The sequence below is a fragment of the Doryrhamphus excisus genome, linkage group LG12, assembly GCF_037039965.1.
Source record: "Doryrhamphus excisus strain RoL-2023G ecotype Guam linkage group LG12, RoL_Dexc_Guam_v1.1, whole genome shotgun sequence".
Classification (NCBI taxonomy): domain Eukaryota; kingdom Metazoa; phylum Chordata; class Actinopteri; order Syngnathiformes; family Syngnathidae; genus Doryrhamphus; species Doryrhamphus excisus.
The window spans coordinates 5,645,674-5,663,854 of NC_136368.1; the positions used below are offsets into that span (position 1 = coordinate 5,645,674).

The 18,181-nt window shown below is 37.2% G+C and overlaps 1 protein-coding gene across 1 annotated transcript in view; it reads right to left on the minus strand.

The window, feature by feature from the left end:
- Positions 1-276: 276 nt before the first annotated feature.
- Positions 277-18,181, minus strand: part of abca12 (ATP-binding cassette, sub-family A (ABC1), member 12) — an 80,274-nt gene continuing 62,369 nt past the window's right edge. The window contains exons 59-71 of the mRNA XM_058081679.2: positions 16,404-16,581; positions 16,165-16,280; positions 14,281-14,443; positions 13,862-14,115; positions 11,361-11,562; positions 11,061-11,170; positions 9,225-9,375; positions 6,994-7,128; positions 4,123-4,226; positions 3,904-3,996; positions 3,654-3,759; positions 1,268-1,405; positions 277-856 (exon numbers count right to left, since the gene is read on the minus strand). Of these exons, the coding sequence (XP_057937662.2) occupies positions 767-856; positions 1,268-1,405; positions 3,654-3,759; positions 3,904-3,996; positions 4,123-4,226; positions 6,994-7,128; positions 9,225-9,375; positions 11,061-11,170; positions 11,361-11,562; positions 13,862-14,115; positions 14,281-14,443; positions 16,165-16,280; positions 16,404-16,581 (1,840 nt within the window). The 3' untranslated portion in view covers positions 277-766. The remainder of the gene's footprint in view (positions 857-1,267; positions 1,406-3,653; positions 3,760-3,903; positions 3,997-4,122; positions 4,227-6,993; positions 7,129-9,224; positions 9,376-11,060; positions 11,171-11,360; positions 11,563-13,861; positions 14,116-14,280; positions 14,444-16,164; positions 16,281-16,403; positions 16,582-18,181) is intronic.

Genomic DNA, 18,181 nt, shown 5'->3' on the forward strand with positions numbered 1-18,181 from the left:
TGGGAAAAAAGTTAAATAATATGGGAATAAAGTCAAAATATCAGAAGAAAGTTGAAATATGTAGGTGAAAAAACAGCAAAAAAATGGGAAACGCACTAACACCACAGTCCATAACAATAATATGCGATTTCACTTCTGTCAAAAAGCTGAGATGCAGTTTTTTTTTTCTTGAAAATACAGTATAATTAACTTCTTATACATATCTACAGTACATGTGTTGCATCTGTGCAGTAAATCATACATAAACGATTCTGAATGCATACAAAGATACTGCAGTTGCAGTTGAAAAAATGTTTTTATTTACGTTATAAAAAGCATGACAGCATACATTCAAGGCCATCACAAAATGGTCCATAAGCAGCAAAATGATCTCAAAGTAAGACATAGATAGGTTACTATGTTAATTACTGTAATAGAAGGTGCGGGTAGCAACAATGTTGTATCTTTTGATTATAAACTGAATAACAGAATTCAGCCCATGTTAACTGCATTCTTCATATACAAAAATCAAGATGACGAGAAACTTTCAAGTGTAGTAAATTAATCTGAAGTCAGTAAACATGAATAAATATTAATCTGTATGTATGGAAATGTGCTCAATGCAACAGGATTTTGGAGGGCCTAGGATTGGCGTTGAGGATTAATTATGATTGTCAAACATAAAAAAGATTTGCAGTCTAATCTCCTTCTATAGTATCTATTTAGGACAGATGCAGAATAAAGAGATAGTGTTCTCATTTCACTGCAGACATAATAGTAGTCAGATCTAAGCCTCTACGTCTTTTATGGAGTCTAAGTCAACGTGAGCTGCTGTGGATTCCATGCGGTTGCTTCCCATGGCGAAGTTGATGAAGACCTGTGGAGGTTAAGCAATAGGATTCATGTGATTGCTTTGTTTGTTGTTTACCATTAAAATGCTTAATCACAGCTAATTTGCTGCTCCGTTTCCCTCTTCATCTCCCCCTTGTTCCTGCTCCTCATGGTATCTTCCCATCCCCAAAGCTTCAGAAGAGCAGATTGTCGAAAATCAACACTGGCTGCATGAATTCTCTCCTCAACTCATATTCCATTTATTTTCCCTCAGGCATGCCCCACTAGCTTTTCCTCTGCCTCGTTTTTACATTTCCCTGCTCTGTCTTTCACGCCCACTCAAGCTTTCTCCCGTCCCTGTTTCCCCTCCTTCCGCTTTCAGTCCCTCTGTAGCATCTGCGTCTATAAAACCCCATGCTGGTTCACTCTCCCAGCTGATGTCGCGTTCTTTTCGTACCTCATCCAAAGTGGTCTGGCTCACAGAGAAATGTTTGATCTGCAGCGAGCTCTTCTTGCATTCCAGCTTGTCGAAGATAGCGGCCACCCCTCCCGGTGCGACGGGAACATGGTACTCCACCATGGATGAGTGCTGGTCCTGGTAAGACAGAAAAGTTGAGTCATGAGCAGTTCTAGCACAACTACCAATGGCACAACTAATTGACTCAAATGTATACAAGGAATTTCTTGGCTTGACTTTTTCGGGTGTAAGTTTTTACTTGCAATCAAACCTCAGTTTTTGTACACCCCAGTTTTTGTTATTTCAACTTAATGCTTCTAAAAAATATGTTTTTTTCCTCTGAATCCAACTTTATTCTTGTACAGGACATTGAGAGGTTGACATCTTATAAATACCTGGGTGTTCATCTGAACCAAAACCTGGACTGGATCGACAACAGCAGACTATCTGTTCAGGAGGTTTGGGTGCTTTCAGGTGCAGGGGCCACGTCTATGAATCGTTTGTGGCCCCTAACATCTTCTGTGGAATGGTCTGCTGGGGGAGCAGCATCCCACCCACCAGCTGACAAGAAAAGGCTGGTCAAACTGATTAATCATCTAATATTTCTACTCTATTATCAAATTACTGCTAGTTTTGTTTTGCATTTTTGATCTTGTTTTCTTGTTTAATGAATGTACCAGAATGTGCCAATAAATACCTTAGACACCCCTTGTGCTACACCATCAGTGACCAATAAATACCAATATTGCATTGTCCAAAAATAACCCCACACACCCACTACTGAACAAATAGACCTATAATATTGCAGCTCTTTATGCTTATTATTTAGTGTGTGGGCCGAGAGAAGTAATATTTCATTTTATGTCCCAATTGAGGCGTACTTTTTATTACTGGATTGAATTCAAATTCTCAACACAGCTATGAGGCATGGTTAAAATGGGTAATATGAGTGCTAAACAGTGACAGAGCAAGATAATGTGCACAAATGCTTTAAAAAGGGGATGGAACAGACAAAGAAGATATACAGTAGAGCATCACATTTATAGAATATATATAGAATATTATAGACAATATAGAATATTGTCTACAAGTATGCATACTTTGCATACAAGGATGAAGAGTCTTGAACCAGTCATGATGTGCTTTATATATATCACTATATTGACACTTACTATGGTACCCATTATGTTATTGTATATATCACTATATTGACAGTTACTATGGTACCCATTATGTCATTGTATATATCACTATATTGACAGTTACTATGGTACCCATTATGTTATTGTATATATCACTATATTGACAGTTACTATGGTACCCATTATGTCATTGTATATATCACTATATTGACAGTTACTATGGTACCCGTTATGTCATTGTATATATCACTATATTGACAGTTACTATGGTACCCATTATTTCATTGTATATATCACTATATTGACAGTTACTATGGTACCCATTATTTCATTGTATATATCACTATATTGATAGTTACTACGGTACCCATTATGTCATTATGTGCTTTATATATCACTATATTGACAGTTACTATGGTACCCATTATTTCATTGTATATATCACTATATTGACAGTTACTATGGTACCCATTATTTCATTGTATATATCACTATATTGATAGTTACTACGGTACCCATTATGTCATTATGTGCTTTATATATCACTATATTGACAGTTACTATGGTACCCATTATGTCATTGTATATATCACTATATTGACAGTTACTATGGTACCCATCATTTCATTGTATATATCACTATATTGACAGTTACTATGGTACCCATTATGTCATTGTATATATCACTATATTGACAGTTACTATGGTACCCATCATTTCATTGTATATATCACTATATTGACAGTTACTATGGTACCCATTATGTCATTGTATATATCACTATATTGACAGTTACTATGGTACCCATCATTTCATTGTATATATCACTATATTGACAGTTACTATGGTACCCATTATTTCATTGTATATATCACTATATTGACAGTTACTATGGTACCCATTATGTCATTGTATACATCACTATATTGACAGTTACTATGGTACCCGTTATTTCATTGTATATATCACTATATTGACAGTTACTATGGTACCCATTATGTCATTGTATATATCACTATATTGACAGTTACTATGGTACACATTATGTCATTGTATGGTCATATCACCTCGTACTTCGGTACGAGGTGCATTATTAAAAAAAAAAAACTTTATTATGGAAAGCAGGAAGTGAACAAATGTAACATTACCATTACCATATTTTGACCAAAGCTCTACAAATTTACAAATGCTGAGTTCTGACCCACTCTAGGGAAAGAATACTGCAACCCCGCCCATATGCTCACCTTCAAATAAGTACTGGGGAATTGTCTCTGCATGAAGCCAGTGATTGCCTCTACATCACCGCCAGCCTCGGCTAAGTACATCTTCACAGTGAACCCGCTGCCGAACCTGCGCATTAGCACACAAGGTCATGGTAGAGAGATACAGTATCTCCTGCGTATTTAGTAGGATAAGGAAATAGCTGTGGTAATTTGAGAGTGGGATAGAAATGACTGTATTTGAGAAGGTTGAAGGTTATTGGAGGTCACAAACCTGTTCTTAATGTGCTGCAAGGATCCCAGGCAGCGGAACTGACCTTTCACCATGATGGCAAGACGGCTACACAGCGCCTCGCATTCCTCCATGCTGAGACACACACAAAAGTGGAGAAGCTGAAAGGTCACGTTTAGACTGAAGACGGACAAGCCTTAAATAATATGGTCAATATTTAATACTGGCTTGATGGATGGCATGCTGCATTGTCGCTCTAACCTGTGTGAAGTGAGGACAACTGCGCATTTTCCTTTCACCTCTTCAGAGATGATTTTCCACAGGTGCCGTTTGGTACGGGGGTCCATGCCGGAACTGGGCTCATCCTGAAACGGGAGAGGAGTAAAGTGGTGCACCACTTTTTAGTTTTTTTTTTCATAGTTTTCATAGTTTCATAGTTTTTCAAAAAAAAAAACAATGTAAATCAAATAATCTCAACTCATTTCAAATCTGGTTAACAAATCATTTCAATTCATTTCAATTTAATTGTGAGTTGAATTTATTTGAAATAATTAGTTAGACTAAATCAAAAGTGAGTTGAGTTCTATTGTTGATACAACAAAAAGATTTGTTTATTCATTCATTCATTCATTTTCTACCGCTTTTTCCTCATGAGGGTCGCGGGGGTGCTGGAGCCTATCCCAGCTGTCTTCGGGCGAGAGGCGGGGTACACCCTGGATTGGTCGCCAGCCAATCAAAGGGCACATATAGACAAACAACCATTCACACTCACATTCATACCTATGGACAATTTGGAGTCGCCAATTAACCTAGCATGTTTTTGGAATGTGGGAGGAAACCGGAGTACCCGGAGAAAACCCACGCATGCACGGGGAGATCATGCAAACTCCACAAAGAGATGGCCGAGGGTGGAATCGAACCCTGGTCTCCTAGCTGTGAGGTCTGTGCGCTAACCACTAGACCGCCGTGCCGCCCAGATTTGTTTATTTGACCTAATAAAGAAAGTTCCCAAAACAAAGCAATAAGTCACGTGAACTTGGTCTTTTAAGTTGGAGAAACTTAGTTTATTTGCTAGATTTAACTAAAAAAAAATTTTTAATTTTAAATTTAATTTTTAAAATTGAAAAAAAATGGGCAGCGATGTTACTTTTTTTTTTAACTTGAGTCAACTTGGATTTTTTTTACAGTGTGTTTCAAGTTGTTAGGAATGGAATATTTTCCGTATGCTGTCAAACAGTATGCCTTGTTACATTACACATGTTCAGACCGGATAGAATATTTTCCACAGGGTGTGGAAGGGGGTACATTTTGTGCAAGGGGGCGCATTCTTGGCAACTGTGCACCATTGTGCGGTATCGCGCACCAAATCAGCCCGGGGCAACAAGAAACAGCAAAAAAAAAGATACTAGTAATCCGGCATCAGACATCACCAACTTAGCAGGCTGTCCCTGGTGGTGTAATGATACAGGTGCTACCTTTTAAGAAAGTGAGCACAGGTTCAAACCCCAGCCCCAGCAGTATGTATATTCCCTGTTAGTTTAGTTTTGTACTAAAAATACTTTGTTGAACAATTTGTTTTCCAACATGCAGAAATTGAAAGCTTAAAATTACGTAGTTCAACATGATTATTTGGGGCCAAAACACTTGGTGTCCACCCTGTTCATGACCCTCAGGAGGTGAGTAAGTCATTGAAGTATCCATTTTCTGGGATATTGAGTGTGAATCATTAACAAACAAATGAAGTTGAGGACTACAGGGTTAATAGAAAATCTAATATTACTAACTCCTTATTTCTAAAATCACAAATACTTTAACTTGCTGATAGAGTTAATCTTCAAACAGCTAAAATAATGCATAAGGCTAAAAATAACCAATTACCTAAAAATGTCATCCAATACTTCTCTACAAGAGAGGAGAAGTATGATCTCAGGGAAGAAGTAAATGTGAAATATATATGGTAGGACTATGTTAAAAAGCCATAGCATTTCAGTATGTGGAATCAAACTATGGAATGGATTGAGTAAGGAAATCAAACAATGCACAACGATGAGCCAATTCAAGAAACAATACAAGCAGTTGATGTTTGCTAAATACAAGGATGAAGAGTCTTGAACCAGTCATGATGTGCTATATATATCACTATATTGACACTTACTATGGTACCCATTATGTCATTGGATGGTCATATCACCTTGTACTTTGGTACGAGGTATATTATTAAAAAAAAAAAACAAAACAAACAGAAAATGTATTCTGGAAAGCAGGAAGTGAACAAATTATTCTGCCTTGTTTTCAATCCGACATCTAAATGTTCGGCTCATTCAGGATACATTGATTGTCTATCAGGACTTTCCACAATTACTGTAATTTCCTATTTTCTGTGGCAATTTTGAATGAATTGGACAATTTCAACATTGCCCCCTATTGGTGTTAACCTGCCTCAAATAATTAACTGATTTTTATTTCAGCAACCTTAAACTGAATTATGGAAAGCAGGAAGTGAACAAATGTAACAGTTACTGATTGTAAAAGTACCAGATGGATGGGTAGGATTTAATAAGCTTTGCTTCTTCCTACTCCTTTTGGACATGTGGAACTGGGAACTGATTATGTGATGCATTCAATTGTAATCTGATGCATGTTCAAATGAAATAAAACCATTACCAATATTCAGAAAGCATGCATGTACTACATATGACCACTAGGGGTTGTGAGAAGGGTAGGGGGCGAGATGATTGAATGGTGGTCATCACCGTCACATCATTGCTCTTCTTCCATGATCTAACCTCTCACATTCTTGCAGAAAAACATCTCTAGAACAACTTGGGAGCTGAGAAAAGTAATCACTCATAGATACATTGTGATTACAGGAATATAAAGATAGATTGACGGAATTAGACGAGAATTCACCACAGAAAGGAATGAGTTATGAGTTATTTAGAAACAAGCAATAGCACCCTTGGCTAAACACTAATTAACAAAATGAGGTCTGTCAAGTTTATGGAACCAATACCGACTTGGCTACTGGAACGGCGCCGTAAAACTGATTTAATATGTGCCTTTTCTCCAGTTAGGTGCTAAAAGAGGCAGCCAAAGAACAACGGTGAGGGGTATACATGTATACATGCTTACCAGTAGCAAGATCTGAGGATGACCGATGAGAGCGATGGCTGTGGAGAGCTTCCTCCGGGTACCACAACTGTAGCCATCCGTTGTCACGTTTTGATGGTAGTTCAACTCCAGCTTTTTCAGAAGATACCGCACCACCTGGAAACAACAGGTTTAGAACATATTCTGAAACTCCATTATGTTTAAGATGCTCTTCTCTCCATCAGTTAGTCTGATATGCTAATCAATATAATATACTGTATCCATCCATGTAGGTATTATGGGATAGGGAAGTCCTAATTATGGCACACAAACAGTTTGTATCTCATAATTTTCATTTTTTTATTCAATAATTATGACTTTATCTCATCATTTCATCTTTTTACCAAATAAGTATGAATTTCTCATAATTATATTATTATTGTCTCATAATCTTTACTTTTTATGCCATAATTATGATTTTTAATGTCATTATTGTTACCTTTTATCGCATAACCTCACCCTTTTATGTCATAATTTGGACTTGATTTTCATAATTATGATTTCCTTATTATTTCTTAGCATTTGTCACATGGTACTCGGCACACAAACAGTTTGTATCTCATAATTTCCATTTTTTTAAATTCAATAATTATGACTTTATCTCATCATTTCATCTTTTTACCTTATAAGTTGAATTTGATATTTCATAATTATATTATTATCTCATAATTTTTAGTTTTTGTGCCATAATTATGATTTTTAATCTCATGATTATGACCTTTTATCGCATAACCTCACCCTTTTATGTCATAATTTGGACTTGATTTTCATAATTATGATTTCCTTATTATTTTTTAGCATTTGTCACATGGTACTCGGCACACAAACAATTTGTATCTCATAATTTAATTTTTTTTTATTCAATAATTTTGACTTTATCTCATCATTTCATCTTTTTACCTTATAAGTTGAATTTGATATCCCATAATTATATTATTATCTCATAATCTTTAGTTTTTATGCCATAAATATGATTTTTAATCTCATTACTATGACTTTTATCACATAACCTCACCCTTTTATGTCATAATTTGGACTTGATTTTCATAATTATGATTTTCTTATTATTTGTTAGCATTTCTTAGCATTTGTCACATGGTACTCGGCACACAAACAGTTTGTATCTCATAATTTCCATTTTTTTAAATTCAATAATTATGACTTTATCTCATCATTTCATCTTTTTACCTTATAAGTTGAATTTGATATCTCATAATTATATTATTATCTCATAATATTTAGTTTTTATGCCATAATTATGATTTTTAATCTCATTACTATGACTTTTTATCACATAACCTCACACTTTTATGTCATAATTTGGACTTTTTCTCTCATAATTATGACCTACCATGTGGATATTTTTTAAATATAATAATCTTAAATAAATGTTATTTTGTTGGGTATTATTGCCACTAATGTGCTCTTGGCTGGCTCATATTTGCCTATGCCAGTGGATGTCAATTATTTTGTCATGGCCCCCGAGAGAAAAAACATTTTTTCCCCACACACCTTGATTTGAAACACTATTGAGAACCTGATTTATTGGCTTATCTGTACAAACCACTGTATAAGTTGCTGGCACCAGCATTGTAAATAATTACCTCTTTTGTGCTTACACATTTTATGAGCTGAACTCACAAGATCGTAAACATCTAAAAGGCTGTTTGCTCTCAAATATTGTTCACAAGTCTGTCTGAATTTGTGTTAGTTAGCATTAACTAATACATCCACTCAAAAAGAAGGTAATAGCATCAGTGCAGCCTCACAAGATGAGAGGAATCTATGGCCTCGCTGTCTATGGAAGCGCATGTCGGAGCATCTTCGGCAACATGATTTATGTGTATGCCTTTCATAGGTCTTTTTGAACTTGAAAAAGAAACACGACATGTACAGTATGACAAAACGGGACAATAGCGACATCTGCGAAGAGAACTGATCACCCTCTAAATGTGAAATACGTTTTGCACCGCCGAATAGAATACAGCATGGGCGTAATTCTCTACACTGACAACAGAAGCATTAACATTTTGAGCTGCTCAAAACGAGGCGCGCATCACTCCATATTTCCACACCTGCTGATTATTTCTGCACGGATAAATCAGCCAGTCCTCGCTGCATTTGTGCTCATTCAAAGTCATATCACATGTTTTCCACGCATGGCTGAGATCACTCCAAAATGATGAAAAACAGCGCAGGGCTGCAATTCTTACCCCGTCTATCTCACTTTTAGAGATTCCTTGAATACGAGCGTAAAAATACAAGTGCTCTTCTCCAGTGAGCAGGTTATCCAGTGCATCCACCTGGGGACAGTAGCCAATGTTAATTCCCTGTTGCCGGCACTCCATAATGTCTACCAGCCGCCTGGGGAAAACACACAAAGAATAAAAAGGTGCACATGAAAGGTATTCTGTATATTGAACAGGGAAGATGGACTTTGAGGCTGTTGCAGTTCGAAATAGCATTTAAGTCAAAGGTGTTCCATTTTTTGTTTTTCCTGTGACAACCGCATACTGAAAAATAAGACACTTTGATATTTTGTAAAGCATATGCTAAGCAGTTACATACAGGCGTGTTCAAAATAATAGCAGTCCAGTCCAGTGTATTTTAATTAAAAAAATGAATCACAGCTTTGTTACGTCGGTGAACCAGCTTATTATTGCTCTTTGCTCTTTATTCCCATAATGTTCAAATTTTTTCTCCAAACTAATTTCCTCCCACAAAATCCAAACGTAGTTAGTTACTCATAATATTGTAATTTTTCAAATATTTAAACTCTATGCTACTAAAATGACCTAATTTTCTTTTTTCTTTGACTTTATTCTCATTTTTGCTGTTGTTTTATTTGTTAAATTTAAAATAAATTAATCTCTCCTTTTTTATAAATTTTCTTCTCGTAATCATAACTTTATTCCCATAATATTTTGAATTTATTTCTGTAATATTAGAATTTTTCCCAACCTAATTACAAAAATTACATCTTTATTTAGTTTTTTCCTCATAATATTACAACTTTAACAAAATGCTATGATACTTAGGCTACTTGGGTTTTTCCTATTTTTTCTTTTACAACATTATTCTCTTTTTTCTCTTAATATTTTGACTTCATTCTGATTTTTACTGTTGTTTTATTTGTTAAATTTAAAATAATTTCAGCTCTCTTTTTATAAATTTTTCTTCTCGTAATTATAACTTTATTCCCATAATATTTTGAATTGATTTCTGTAATATTAGAACTTTTCCCAACCTATTGACAAAAAAATACATGTTTATTTATTTTTTTCCTCACAATATTGCAAAATGCAAAAATGCTATGCTGCTTAGGCTAACTAAGTTTTTCCTAATTTTTCTTTTACAACATTATTCTCAAAGTACAACTTTTTTCTTTTAATAATTGGACTTTATTCTCATTTTGCTGTTGTTTTATTTGTTATATTTCCAACTATTTCAGCTCTCTTTTTGTCAATTTTCTTCTGATAATTATGACTTTATTCCCATAATATTTTGAGTTTTTCATAATATTAGAACCAAACTAATGACAAAAAAATACATTTTTATTTTGTTTTTTTCTCATAATATTACAACTTTAACAAAATGCTATGCTACTTAGGCTACTTGAGTTTTTCCTAATTTTTCTTTTATAACATTATTCTCAGAGTACAACTTTTTCTGTTCATATTTGGACTTTTTTCTTGTAAAATTACATCTGATCATTCCATTTTTGATGTTGTTTTTTCAGTTTTCTTGTAGAATTGTATTTTAAAATTGTGCTGCAGGACAATAAGAAAACAGTCAAGGACTCCAAATGGCTCCAGGGGCCACATGTTGGACACCCCTGCTTTAACTCTGACACCCGAATGTACACATGATGCAAGTGAAATATATTATATATATATTATATATATGAAATCCGCTTCCAACAATAAAGCGACATCTTTCCTGTAGCTCAGTGATAGTGTGAGTCAGCACATTTTCACAAGTGCCGTGTGCTTATCTGGCTTGCTTTGCGGTGCTTTTAGAAAGTAAAAAATAATGAATGAGTATCTTACCCGTCCCAGTCCCTGATCTGCGCGGTGCCATCAGTGGGGCTAACATCTCCGGTAAGCATCTTGAAAGTGGTTGTTTTTCCCGCCCCGTTCACTCCCAGCAGACCGAAGCACTTTGAAAAAAGATGAATAATTGAAACTTGCAACATCTGACCACTACGCTGTGCTGTGACACGACGCTCAATATCCACCCACACTAAGTTACAAGGTTGAAGTCAGGCCCATGATTGATTGCCTGAGTTTACTTGCAGAGTTTGGATAAAGCCCCCCCCCCAACCGCTAAATAACCCCTTGCAAGCGTACCTCTCCAGCAGGAATTCCCACAGAGAGCCTTTTGACTGCACAGATCTTCTTGTTGAGATGTTGATAGATCTTAGTGAGCTGGTTGACCTGCAGGATGTCCGAACTTGCTGCTCCGTTAACCACTCGCGTGTGCTCAGCTGCTACATCCTCGTCCTCGTCCTCAATCACCTGGGCTACATTTTTTCTGCCCAAAAATAGACGCCTGCAAAAAAAGACAACAAATGATGGAGCTGTCCCATCAGCACCACTCATCCATCTATTCGATATACGGCTCATCCTGTTCAGTAGCATTGCCTATCTCAATGATGTTGTTGTTCAATCTCCCCTAATTTCAGATCAACATTTGCAATTAATCATAATTAAATAATCATTATTAGATTAGCTTCAGCTCCAGAACACTCCTCTTCTCTCTTCAATTGCCATTGTTCACTCGGAAAGGAAGCTAACAAGCTAAATGCACACTCCAGGTTTAAGCCCAAATATGCATCACACACACTAATGAAAGAGGGTGGATAAAACAAGTGAATCTAAGTCACGAGCTAGTATGAAAGTAAATGAGTTATTAGTTACCAAAGTTGTAAACATGTATGTATGTGTCTGAATTTTGTATACCCGATTTAAAAAAAAATATTTTATGGTGAAATATTTTCATTCATTCATTTTCTACTGCTTTTTCCTCACGAGGGTCGCAGGGGTGCTGGAGCCTATCCCAGCTGTCTTTGGGCGAGAGGCGGGGTACACCCTGGACTGGTGGCCAGCCAATCACAGGGCACATATAGACAAACAACCATTCACACTCACATTCATACCTATGGACAATTTGGAGTGGCCAATTAACCTAGCATGTTTTTGGAATGTGGGAGGAAACCGAAGTACCCGGAGAAAACCCACGCATGCACGGGGAGAGCATGCAAACTCCACACAGAGATGGCCGAGGGTGGAATCGAACCCTGGTCCTCCTAGCTGTGAGGTCTGCGCGCTGTGCCGCCCTGGTGAAATATTTGTTGAATTAAAGTATATAAGCAAAATGCATTGAACTTTCCAACAAACGCAGTTATAAAGTATATAGTCACATGACACAGCTGTTCCAAAAACGCAAGTGTATGTGTTTTGAAACATGAATGTTTTTTTTACGGACTGAATTTTCATGAATGGAATTTTCAAGTACACGCATTTTGCTTCTGTATTTTTTGGAATATCCATCCATCCATTTTCCTCCGCTTATTTGGGTCCGGGTCGCGGGGGCAGTAGTCTCAGTAAAGAAGCCCAGACTTCACGGTCCCCGGCCACCTTCTCAAGCTCCAGCGGGGGGACACTAAGGTGTTCCCAGGCCAGCTGTGAGACATAATCCCTCCAGCGTGTCCTAGGTCTGCCCCAGGGCCTTGTCCCGGCTGTTGCATGCCTGGAACACCTCACCAAGGGAGGCGTCCGGGACGGCATCTGGACTAGATGCACAAACCACCTCCTCACCCGACCTCTTAGGACAGGGGTGGGCAAACTACGGCCCGGGGGCCACATCCGGCCCGCCAAGTGTTTGAATACGGCCCGCCCAAACTTTCCAAAGTATTTCACTTAAACTCAACATACAACCTGGCATCATGGCCTGAGCCAACCTTTTGATGCTTTTATCAATTTCGTTTTTTGACATGGTCTGTTGTTTACAAAGTGCTCCTGAAAAAAGGGACACAAGCACATAATAATAATAATAATAATTATTATTAGATTATTATTAGACTATTATAATTATTATTATAACTATTATGATTATTATAATTATTATATTAATGCTAATTATTATATTAATTATATATATTATTGTTATATTTGCATATTTTACATAATAATAATAACAATATAATTATTATTTTAATTTTATTGTAATTATTATAATATTTTTATTATTTATTTATTTGTATTTATTTAATTATTTTTAAAATATTTAAATATAAATATAAAATAATACATAATAATAGCAGATTGCATGACAATTTTACAGATACAATAATACCAGGTGGACTGTTACATGTAAAATACATAGTCTGCACCCCCTATGGGAACATAGATTGACCGGGAAATTTAAACCTTTGCCTTACGGCTCAGCTCTCTTTTCACCACGACGGTCCGGTACAGCGACCGCATTACTGCAGAGGCTGCGCCGATCCGTCTGATTTTTTTGGAACATTCAGTTCAGTTCAGTACAAAACTGAAGCGCAAAAATTCAGTCTATAAAAAGCCTTGATGGTTTTTATAGACGGTAAGTCCAGTAATGATTTACCATCATAGAGTAATACTCTAGTCACACTCGCGGTACAAAGATACAGAATACCATCTGAATGAAAAATCATGTTTTTTCCTGGAATTCTGAAGTACATTCTAAAAATTCTGACTGCATTCCAAACATTCGGGCCCATTCTTGCGGCGTGTCCGAATATTTTGATCGTAAAAATCATTTCTAATGCTGCAGGGATCCACTACATTTTATTCCAATACATTCATCTCACCTGACTTTGCGTATGAGGAACCTGTTAAGCAAGAGGCGCAACGTGAAGAGGACCACGCCTTGAATGATGGAGGACACGATCATCCAGCCCAGTGCATCCATAGAGAACGGGTTCTTATAGGCGTCAATGCCGTAGCCGCTCATGAGCTGGACTTCGATGTTCATTCTGGCCAGCTGCATCAGTCCATTTCCAAAGTTGAATTGAGGGAAGATTAAGAACGCTCGGCTCAGGATCCTGAACGTTTCCTTTATGTTCTGCCAGAAGAAGAGCAATGCCAGCAGAGACAATTAGAATAGAAGGAATGGAGGTCACTTTCTTGTTATTGTGTACGGGGTAGATTCTTCAAATCATGCATTACAATGGAATAAAACTGTTGCAATCTATTAAAAAGGCATCTCATTCAAGTAATGCATTCTGACCTCTTCGTTTTGTGTCGAAACCTGACTGAGGAAGTAAAGAATGGAGCTGGACATGATGGTATTGGTGCTGATGAAAAGGTTAATGCACACGTAAGTGATGAAGGCCATCTCCGCATCCTTGAAGACACCAGACAGGAGGTACATCCACGGGAAGGTGGCAAACCTGAGGGATGGAAAAAAAAAATGAAAATGAAAGTATTTTTAACATGTAGAGCAACTGTTGAATAACTGACTAATGTGGGCGAAAATAGCACAACACAATGAGAAGGGTAAACATTCAGTCATGACATTAAAAGGAAGCATGATAAATCACTTGTTCTTTTATTCCCTGGTGGCGTAACACCCTTTTCTTTTCTGTTTCAGTCTCATATAATCTGCTTGTTTATTTGATTGGGATGTCTGGGTCAAAACAAAGAGCGTGTGAGAGAAAAAAAAAAAAACAGGCATGGGGACGGAGATGAAAAGGAAAAAAGTAGCACAGGAAAAACGAAGAGACAGACATAAACAAATGACGCTCGACAGAAAGGCCGCATCTGGGAACCATGCCCAAAAAAGATGCTTGGTGGACACAGGAGGGGTGCCAAGGCGCAAGCAGAGAACAGCAGCATGACGGCTGCAACCCAGACCAGGTGGGAACTGACTGCCAGATGGAGGAATGTGATTATTCATTGCTTGGGAGGGAGACATCTGTCTGATAAATGACTTGCACTGTGCTGACTCTGCCTCCTGAGATCTAAGGCTCTTTGGCAGCAGAGCAAAACACAGGGGGTGAACAGTAAATAGCAAAATTAAAATGATGTAAATAAACCCAAAGACAGATCAGGCTTTACTTTGTATACAACGTATTGATCCAATTATTGACAGAAAAATGTGTTTACGTCCAAAGGGGATGAAGGTTGACCTTCAGAGCAAATGCTGCTGTCGCATCAAATTTGAAACCTTGGAATTTTGAATTGAGATCAATATTCAGATGTCACGTCAAACCTTCAACGAGTTTTCGTTTCGAAAAAAATTTCAGCTAAATGTGGCCCGCAGGACACTAGTTTGAGGCCCCCGCCTTGATATGAAAGTTTAAAGTTTGATATGGATGCTGTAAAAAAAAAAATATTACGTTTGATTAATGTTCATGTTAAAGGTTAAATAACTGTTAATAGTTATCCTCCCTATCCGTGTGGAAGTGGTAAGTTTTTGGCGGTTTAAGTTTAAAGGAAATAACTTGAAGGCTACCGTTTAGGTCGCTAGCTCTCTAGTTTGCGAGTTAGCATGTGTCTCAAGACCCTGCAGTTGCGCAATATGTTGTAAATAAAAAGTATAAATGTGACTATAGTCGTGTTTTGTCATGTCTACAGGGCTCTAATAATGCTTTGTTCATTTTAATCTGAAAAAATAATTTGTCTACCCACCAACTATATGTGGTTTCTTAAGTTTTTATTATTTGCCGTTTTATTATTATTATTATTATATTTATTTATTTATTACTGATTGATTGATTTTCTTTATTCTTGATTTGTTTATTTATTTTTCATCTTATTTTGTGTCGAAAAATAAAAAGTAAGATATTTGAGAACAGTGGAATGTTTTATCAGAGCTTTTCTTGTAGAAAATCGGAACCAAAGTTTTTAAATTTTTTTTGTTTTTAATAAATACTTTTTTTTTTTAACCCGATGCGGCCCAGTCTCACCCAGACCCGAGCTCCAGTGGAGCCCAAGTAAATTGAGTTTGAGACCCCTACTGTAGACTTTCATGCTATCTAGCACTGATCATAATGTCACCCTCGGGTGTTAAAATAAAGAATTGCAGCAAAAAAAGAAAGAGAAGGACTCTTTAGGCTCAACTGATCAGGACTACAGCATGTTTGCATGCAGGTTGACAGGAATGACTCACCCAAAGAGCACCAGAAGCACGGTGACAGCAGCCAAATTTTGTCGTTCTGTGAACGCTGGGATCTGGAAGGCTGCAACCACGGCGACTGTCAAGGTGACAGGAACCATGTAGATCATCTGTGGAGAAAAATGCAAGTCATATTGAATTAGTGCCTCATTATTTCATATCAGTTATTAGTTAATAATTAAATGTATGAGGCTTTATTTTAGCAAGCCATAGCTCGGACAGTTAAGTGTTACCATGTCGTAAAGGAAAGTGACGGCCCAGTAAAAGGGCTCGCTGATGCCAGCAATGTGCTGCAGCCTCTTGGAGCCGTTGTGGTGCTCGGTGACGGCGTAGACGGCAAAGCTTGCCGTGGTGATGGAATATCCTGTGAGCACGCAAACGGCCACGAGTATCTGGAGCATTCCCTGGATGCTGCAAAGACATACGTACGTACAACGGCTAACTCAGAAGCAACACAACACAGCAACACTCGATGTCAAAGTTTGATATACTGCATATATTGATGTTAATATATTAATGAATCAATTAGTTACTTTTACTTTTTCAAGCATAAAAATGACTAAATTAAGTAAAATATATGTGTAAGGCATTCATAAGATGCATTCAAAGACACTGTGAATGATATCTAGTATTCTACATACAACGGCACAGGGCATTAGGTGTCAATAATTTTACTGTAATGTTCGGTAAGACTCGATCACCAAAAATTAACAGGTTTTATTACAGCCGATTTGAATTATCTCACAACAGGCCCGATAATAAAAGAATAATAAGAAATAAATGTAATAAAAAAAAAGCACTTGGATCGTGCAAACACCATAATTCCCCCATATGGTAACTCATACCAAAATAATAATCATCAGTCATGTTATCCACATGTTATGACCATTTTTTTGTGGCGTTACATTTATATGCACAAATGGCAAAAATGGGCTTACAATATCTCGCAATGTTAAAGAACCCTTTAACCCCCCCCCTCAATTTAATCAATTTTCTATATATATATCCCATTTCCGCAAAAATGCCCAAAGAGAAAAAGTAACCCACGGCATAATAAAACTCAACTCTGAGCTCTCAATGTCACTTCCTGTGCCCCTCTCTTGTGTAAAGGCGACTACAGGGTTGTTACTTCATGTCTCGAGACCTCTAATAATAATTAAAAACCCCTGTTTAGAAGGTCAAAAAAAGGTTTCTATGTTGTAACTACAAATATATTCCATTTATAAATATAGAGTCCTGCTTTGTGGAAATTTAGTCCATCATGGTCTGGAACCAAGTAACCACAATAAAGGATTATTAATTTTATAAACACTTGATTGAGCCTTGTAAAGCTGCATTTTTTTTTACATAACCAACTGTAGTTCATCCTCGAATTGGAACCCTGTGTGACTCACCTTGAAACAAGAATTGGTTTGAATTAAGAATTGAAAGAATTGGAATCAAACTGAATTGTGAGTTGTTGTAAGATTTACATCTCTCACGTAATTCATTCATTCATTCATTCATTTTCTACTGCTTTTTCCTCATGAGGGTCGCGGGGGGTGCTGGAGCCTATCCCAGCTGTCTTGGGGCGTGAGGCGGGGTACACCCTGGATTGGTCGCCAGCCAATCACAGGGCACATATAGACAAACAACCATTCACACTCACATTCATACCTATGGACAATTTGGAGTCGCCAATTAACCTAGCATGTTTTTGGAATGTGGGAGGAAACCGGAGTACCCGGAGAAAACCCACGCATGCACGGGGAGAACATGCAAAGTCCGAGGGTGGAATTGAACCCTGGTCTCCTAGCTGTGAGGTCTGTGTGCTAACCACTCGACCACCATGCCGCCCCCCTCACATAATAATAATGATAAACAACTACCTTAACTCGAAACACGTAAATTCAGCAATTTGTGCCGCAAGGCATGCTGGGAAGAACCTTTTTGTGCATCGCTAACCTGAATAGCTTTGAAATGTTTGGATCTTTGAAAGGGCCGAAAAGTACAACGACACCACTCAAAAATC